This window comes from Achroia grisella, unplaced genomic scaffold (assembly GCF_030625045.1).
Source record: "Achroia grisella isolate CSIRO2021 unplaced genomic scaffold, CSIRO_AGI_Agris_v1 utg1573, whole genome shotgun sequence".
Classification (NCBI taxonomy): Eukaryota; Metazoa; Arthropoda; class Insecta; order Lepidoptera; family Pyralidae; genus Achroia; species Achroia grisella.
In genome coordinates this window covers 1,292,228-1,300,476 of record NW_026712655.1, presented here as the reverse complement: position 1 = coordinate 1,300,476, position 8,249 = coordinate 1,292,228, and the positions used below count along the sequence as shown (strand labels likewise).

Below are 8,249 nucleotides of genomic sequence, written 5' to 3'. Positions count from 1 at the left end.
TATTTGGTTGAGAGCTTCCGTAAATAATAAAACATCTATAAATAACTTGTTATTCCACGATTCGTACAAACAGGTAAAAGTGCTACTACCAGTTACTTAGAAGTGTTTTCTTCACATTTAAAGATAGATTGCGCATTATTCCATGCGATTTACCGCATGAAGCGGCAAAGATACGCCACAATCCTTCACGAGGGGTCTAATGGCCTCTATTCACTGCAACCGCCGAGTGACACTCGAGGGAAACGACACATTGTAGAATGCAAAGACCGATCGCACTTGCATGCGAGGCACAAACACTATAATGCACTGCAAAATGACCCGTTTTAAAATGTCAATACATAGGTCGATACGATATAACGCAATGGTTCCCGAAAACTATGTACATATATAATATGTTGTTACTACAATAATATTCAAGTCTAAATTAAATAAAAGTTTATATAATTATATTGTTTCTATATACTTATAACCAGCTACCCACCTCGGCTTCGCAAAGATGTACATGTATTATACATATAAACCTTAATCTTGAATCACTCGTATCTATTACAAAATGCTTCATCAATGCAATCCGTTGCATAGTTTTAAAGATTTAAGCATATATAGTGACAGACAGCGACAGCGACTTAGTTTTATTACATGTAATGATCTAAAAACTATTCAGTTATTAATTACTCGTACCTCGTTTTGACGGCGAGGTGACAAGAAACATTAGAGTTTTGAGTGTTTTTTTAAGTAAAATGTCTAAAATAGCTGTAGCATTGTACCCACGATATACTTACAACAAAAATAATGCCTAAAACGTATATAAAAGTAGCTTTAACTATTTTTGTATTCATTTTCACCTACCAACGCATATTTTCCCGCAATTTTGTTTATTACAATACCTATTTCATAATACTTCAGCAACCACTGTATTCATGCCAGCACTCAACAAGCTCCCAGCGGGAACATAAAAACGTAAGTCCTTTCTTCAACAAGGCCCGAGAGCTTTTGGAAGTCCATTTCTGTAGGTATTTACTATACTCGCGACCTGAATTTCGTAATAAAATAAGCAAATGAATATTTTCCAACCTCTGCCACATATAACATTGAAACCTAATTCTATGAATGTGAATGAATACAACCACAGGATTCTAAAAGGCTGTAGGCAATAATATAAATGTTCGTATAAAAGAAGCCTAACCCTTTTACGAAACTGCTGTTAAAGGGTCAAGTAATGAGGACACTCCATTAAATAGATATTTTTATGACGTAGCACCGCTCTAATATTCATGAGTGCATCCTTTGAAACTTGTATTACAAAGAGAATCTTCCAAAAAGTATAAAACACAATAATCGTGAAAGAGCCACTCTTAGTACACTACATACATACTATGTATATAAAATAGAAGCGTAAATTCGAACCTACCACCCTTTTTCAGATTAATCGGGTCAATTGCACTATACTATTACATAGTGCTAAGATAAGTCCCTTAAATGATATACATATTGTAAGCATTCGCCGCTTTTAAGAAATTTATAAACAGTCAAAACTTAGAAGTCTGCCGATGACACAAAATGTTGTTGACATTCAAACTGTTGAAGTATTTTACACATTATTTCAGCACAGTCAAAAGCATTTATTTATATCTCGGCACTCAGGTTAACAGGACGAATCGGCCATTCACAGAATCTACCTACACAGCAACTTAAAGGAGTATTTTACTAAATTCTAAACGATGACGATTTACTTTAGAAACTAGTTATGACTTTACGAGTTATTATAGATACGATTTCCTCAGAGACAAATTGTAGGTGTATTTTGCTCTAAGCATGCGAGTAGAAACGACATTAATACGTGATTATGATGAGAGAATATGAAGAAATATGAAACAGATAAGGATAGAAGAATGATAAAAAAAATTCAAATACCAAAAAACAAATAACAGTCTGGGGCTCTATTATCTTATTTTTTATTATTTGTTTAATTTAATAATAATAAATAAACATACCATGCATAGGAGTAGCTATTCTTAAAATATGTACTAGGCCTCACGTGGTATTTTGTCATCTCTATTGCATCATAGGTTCTCAAAGTTTTTATTTTTGATTATGTCTCAAGTTTAAAATAATTTTTAGAAGTATGCATATCCCGGCATTGAAATTTTAAATAAACAATAAATTGATAAAATTTAAGGCCGGTTCGCTCCGGTAAAGGTAGACAAATATGTCTCAGTGTACTTTTAATAAGTGTAGTTTTAAATAGGGTTTAAATGAGTAAAGCAAACAAATTATGGTCAGGAATACTTTCATTCAATACATTATGTATTAAATAAAATCTAGGTTATGGTATATCCATTCGTATGTATTATACATATAAGTGGGTAGTAAATATAAAAAATATATTGTCTTGTTTTTACGCATACATACCGTGAAAATCCTTTTAACTTTTGAACATATGTATGTATGAAAACAATAATATTTACAAAATAATTGATATGATCGAATTACGATTGTCAATATTATTGTACGATCCTGATGAGTCGTCAACATATTGCTTTAAAACGTATTTTCTTTTCGCAACTTCTTCAGGAGTACCTCAAGCGTGGCATTTTCAAAGAATTCCTTTTGTAATTGTTAATGAACGCAACCATTAAAGCCACGGCGCTTCGTATAAATCTAAGGAATACTTACGAGTTTCTTAACAAAGAAATTATAGGTATTTCAAATAAAAAGGCACAGCTTTATACGGAAAAAATTATTCAAATATTTTCTTGTGCGTGCGCATTAATTGCAAGTACTTAGATACAAAATTAATTTATTAAATATTGACATATTAATTCTCTTCTATGTTAATATTACATACTACGATTTCTTGAACCTCCTCGATGGAATCCAATATGTACCTAATCATAATTTTCCATAGACAGTTTTTAAATATAAAATACTTATTACCTACTAGATATATATAGAAAGTTACTAAACTATGATAATAACGAAATTTAACGCCAATGATGTAAAAAAGTACCTGTAAAATTTGCATGCATTTGCAAATATTCCATTTTGTATAAACAACAGCTATTAAAAAAAAGCTTTTACTGCTTTGTATGTGGACAAAAGTTGAATTTAGGTACTGTAAGAAATCGATAAACTGTGTAAGTATGTAAATAAAGAATTATTTAAATAAATATAATTTACACCCAGTGAAGAAAGTTTAGTATCTATGACTAATATGTGTCTGTATGTGTTCATAATTTAATAACAGTCAATTCTTTTATAATGCTAATATACATATATAACTAGCAATTCCATATAGCAGGCAATTTTGATAGAGAATACAGATAATTTGGTTACACGTTGTGTATAGGCCTTCCCCAAATTCTCTGCTTTTCGCAGCCTGAATACTAGTGGACATGTTCTAGTACTTTTCGATCAAGTTTTTCCCCTAAATGCTTATAGACGTTTTGTAATAGTTGTAGATATAATTACTTCCAAGATTGTGACATTTAATACTGATAGCGGTCAGTATTACGCATAAGTACCTATTTTATGCAAGGCATTGCATAGAGTAAAAACATTATCAGTAATACTCTTAAATAATAATAATATTGGACCCACTTTTAGCAATGACTAGTCATATACCTCCACATGCTCCCTGGAAACAGTCACAGTTAATTCCTGATGAACTCGCTACACTCAGTTGTTACCTAGAGTATGCACTCGGGATTGGGATGGTATTGGAATTCCACAATTCGATGAATCGGTAACAAAAAAAACCCATTTCTAACCATTTAAATTCAAGGATTACCCTATTCAGATATTTATTACCTGACTATATATTCGTAGCATTAAGATACACAAGAAGCTCACTCAATGAAGGAATGAAACACAAATTCCGATCTAACAATACCCTAAAATCCAGAAATTAATCCATTAGAAAGTTTAATACTAACTGGAATGAAATTCGAAATGTCGGCCATTCTACGTGTCCACAAGAGAAACTTTGAGAGTTAGGAGACAAAGCCATAATTATGACCCGTATAATAACAGAGTATGTTAATATCTCCCACATAAGTATTTCTAAACTAAATAATTATTCGAAATAATTCGGATCTGTAATAGAGTCATCCCTTTTAGGCCAAATTTAACCCTCCATACATTGTACTATCTATTATGTAACGCACCATAAACCAGTTGTATAAGATATACTATGCTGTACCTAGTTAAATAATAATTGTAATTTATACTACCGAATGACTTATAGTCTAAAACCTATTTTAATACAAAATAGCAAGTATAGTAAAGGCTACCACGGAAACATTAGTCTCTTCCCATTTGAAATTATGAAACATTTATTAACATTTCTATATTTTTGTATAATTTTACAAATATATATGTTCGCATAGATTATGTTGTGGGATGAAGAAAATCATATTTATTTTATGTAATATGATTTTTATTAAATAATGCTTGCAAACGCCTTGGCTCAGCGTTACCAAAAAAAATGGGCGTCTACAGAGAATACTTCAAACCCGCGAAAGATGTCCTTCCGCGGGTTACAGACCAAATCTTGCTTGACAGAAAGACTTCGACGTTTCGAATCTCGATTCAGGCAGTTGTATATTCGATCCCTGTTTATCATGGCATCAAAAGTCGGCTTTTAAATATTTTTCTATTCTAACGCTTGATAGCAATTGCAAAGGATGGCCGTAGAAAATGAATACTTTTTCTTTAAACCTATCAGGGACCCGGCGTGGAAATATAGATTACAAAGACATGACTCTCTAAAAACGTATGGGCCGATAAATCACCTCTAACGGTCAATCACCTCGAACCCTTTTACGTTGCACATAATTCTATTCGTCTCGTCTCGACCCTAGAGTGTCGGAAAACGTAACAAAGTTATGCGGGGTTTACATAATATTAGAAAACCTCCAGCTCAACGTAACATCGTCATCCCATTTAATCACCTAAAATAGGTAGGGACTTGGAAAATATTGATAAGAATTTTATTTCTTGCATCGTTTCATTTTTATCAATTTAAATGGCCACATATTTCTATTTCAATAATAGATCCATACTGTGTGCACTTCTAATGATATTGTCGTTATGAAATTAATTTTTGGAAAATGATGTTGTCAATTTTTTAATGATATTTCATATGGACCTAATACAAAATATCAAATGAATATGACCCTAATAAAGAGATTTCAGTAGCTAATTTTGTATAAAATTCTATAAACCGACATAGTATTTTAATTATTTTAATAACGGAATTATGAGCCTGTAAAAAATTCTAAGAATACTGTGGCCATAGTTCTGAATAGGCGAACATGACAACGAAACTATATCAGTCATAGCAAAATCCACTGAAATTTTTACGTGCAACATCGTGCAACTTTCTGTAAAGTTTTACGATTGAACTTGCTGTGAAATTTTTTTATGCGGACAGACAGGGATGGGTATACTTATCGAAATTAATGAGGTTCCGCTTTGTTTATTACCTACCGAACCCTAAAAATGGGTAGACACAACATCAAAGAGCCACGATTAGCATATACTCATAACTTATTACACTGAGAGGATTTCTGAAGTGTAGAAGAGAATTGGCGATGTAATTTATATGACCTACCTACGTAAGAAAGAAATATGATCTTACTGTGGATTTGCCTGCGCAGAACATATTTCCCATAATTCTGTGAGGAATTTTAATAACCTTTTATTATAGTACTAATTTACCTATAACTGTATTGTACCCGAACGAACTTGATATGATATTTACTAAATTTGGGCGCGATTATTATTAATCTTAATATATTATTATCCCAACGGATATGAATTGACGAGTAAATTTTTATTTTAGTTTATAAATCTAAAACGTAAAGATTAGTCACAAATCAATTAAAATTTAGACATTTCGAATAATTCCTAAGTATAGAATTTTCTGGGATTAGTGTGAAATTAAAATATAAAACAAGGGGTTACCAAGAATATCCATTATAGAACGAACAAAGGTACGGCAACAACTTATTCTTATTATAATTTTTATAATAGATCTTCATCTTAAGATGCAACTCTATCCGACTATCACAACACTATGTTTCACAATTTGAAATACATTTTAGATACTGCTATCCCAATCATTATATATTAAAAAAATTTTGTTTACAAGAGGAACGATGAAAAATGTTAATAAAAAGTATTCAGACCCAAGCATGCATGCCAAGCTACATCCTTCCCTAAAACCATAGAAATTCAGCCAAGTCTGGCTAAGCCGGGAAAGAGTGCCACAGCCAAACCAAGTCAACAAATTGGTCTTCATATATTTGCCAGACAAATTTCTTACAATATGCTTTTAGCTGATACTTCTTACATTTAGGTACACACACTGTACATTATCTTGGCGTATTTTTTATTACCCACTCCGATTTGCAACAATGCTATTAGATACATTTATAAGACCACTTGTTTGGAGATATTTTGTATCGGCAAGTTTCTGTGTAGTATTTGTAATATGGATAAACCCAACATTAATATAAATACCTGTCATGCTTACTAATGTCACGGAAAGTCTGCCAAAATTTACACTTATGTTTACTATATAATTTTCAGATAAATATTACTTTTATAAATATGAATGACTTTGTTGTTGATGGATACCATAACAGCATCATACAACTAGGTAACTACCAATTAGCAACTACGTGCCGGCGACTATATATTACAAAAACAAAGTATTCTATTTCAGTCTCAGAAGAAAACGTATCGTACAAATATGGAAATATATGTGAGTTCACATATCATTACAATAATAACAATGTTTGATAAAAATTATGTTTGGTATTTTTTTTATTTAATAAATCATTTAGTTAATTTTCACAATTAGACTAGTGGAGAAATATATTAGGTGTAGGTAAGTACCTAATATATTTCTCCACTATTTAAGATTGACTTACAATTTAAGTATGTAAAATTCTTTCTTTCAGAATTACGCAATTTCAATTTTTATAATAATAATATTAGTGAGTACAGAAATTAGTACCAATGAGGAGTTGTCAAAAGAAACAAATGAAGAAATAAATCCAATTGCAGCATCAACTAATCTTGGGAATCGAAATAAGAGCTCCGAAGTTTCATTGTCACGAACAAAAAGGCAATATTATTATGATTACTATCCCTATTACAGACGATGTAAGTATGACAATTCCATATGTTTTGTTAAATTTAAAAATTAAAAGGTAAATAGTCGAATCGAAGAAGAAGAGATAATTGTTAGTAATGTGAAACACTGAGCCTTTCTAAATGTTTACTCGAAACTAATTCCAATGCATATTTCATGGTCAATGAAACAACTAACATCGTTATCAATACAACAAACCAAAAATTCATTGGTTAGAAATCGATAAGCAGATAAACAAACATTATAGTTTAGTATGGAAAAATTATTAAAATTATTACTAAAGTACATAGATGATTCAGGTCTAACAATCACTGTGACTGGAGCTAAATTATTTAAGAAAAAGTAAAAAGTATTTTTAGTGTTTCATCCTAAAATGCATCCATAATCAGAATTACATTAAAAAAGAATAATATCTAAAAGATTTACAAAACGCATAATGCATTCTGCCAGCAATAATTTACGGTTTTGAACTGTGTAACTAATTTTATATGTCTTTTCAGATCGTCCATATCCTTTACCAGTATTTGTAGGGATAGGTGGTTTTGGTATAGGACCTGGTTTTGGATATGGCAGAGGATTTGGCGGTAGAGGTTTTGGGGGAAGAGGATTTGGTGGTCGTGGACTTGGGGGCAGAGGTTTCGGTGGCAGAGGTATAGGCGGACTAGGTGGTAGAGGAGGTATTGGTGGATTTGGAGGCGGACATGGCGGGAGGGGATAGAATATAATTATAAACTGTTTATTTTACGATGTCTATAAAAATGTCATTGTTCTCTCTCTATATTACGTTCACTGTGATGACTGTTCAATGTGTCTACAGTTTAATTATAATAAATATTTCATTAGAAAACTGTTTTTAATTTAATTATTCACAATTGCCAAATTTTCCTTAGTACTTACTTACATTTAATAAAAATTTCACATTCACATTTCACATTTAATAAAAAGAAATTTCATGTAAACATTTTCACTTTTTTAATAACAATATATAGGCATCTTACTATAATGAAAGTGGTACTTACTTGTTACTACATTTTTTAGAAATAAAATTATTGGTGTGAATATACTTGTCAATATACATATACAATTG

At 31.3% G+C, this 8,249-nt stretch overlaps 1 protein-coding gene across 1 annotated transcript; it reads left to right on the top strand.

The window, feature by feature from the left end:
• Nucleotides 1–6,615: 6,615 nt before the first annotated feature.
• LOC131841085 (H/ACA ribonucleoprotein complex subunit 1-like) lies at nt 6,616–7,880 on the top strand. Its single transcript, XM_059189323.1, has 3 exons — nt 6,616–6,664; nt 7,006–7,173; nt 7,663–7,880. Exons 1-3 carry the CDS (start codon nt 6,616–6,618, stop codon nt 7,878–7,880), a joined length of 435 nt encoding a protein of 144 aa, XP_059045306.1.
• The last annotated feature ends 369 nt before the right edge of the window (nt 7,881–8,249 follow it).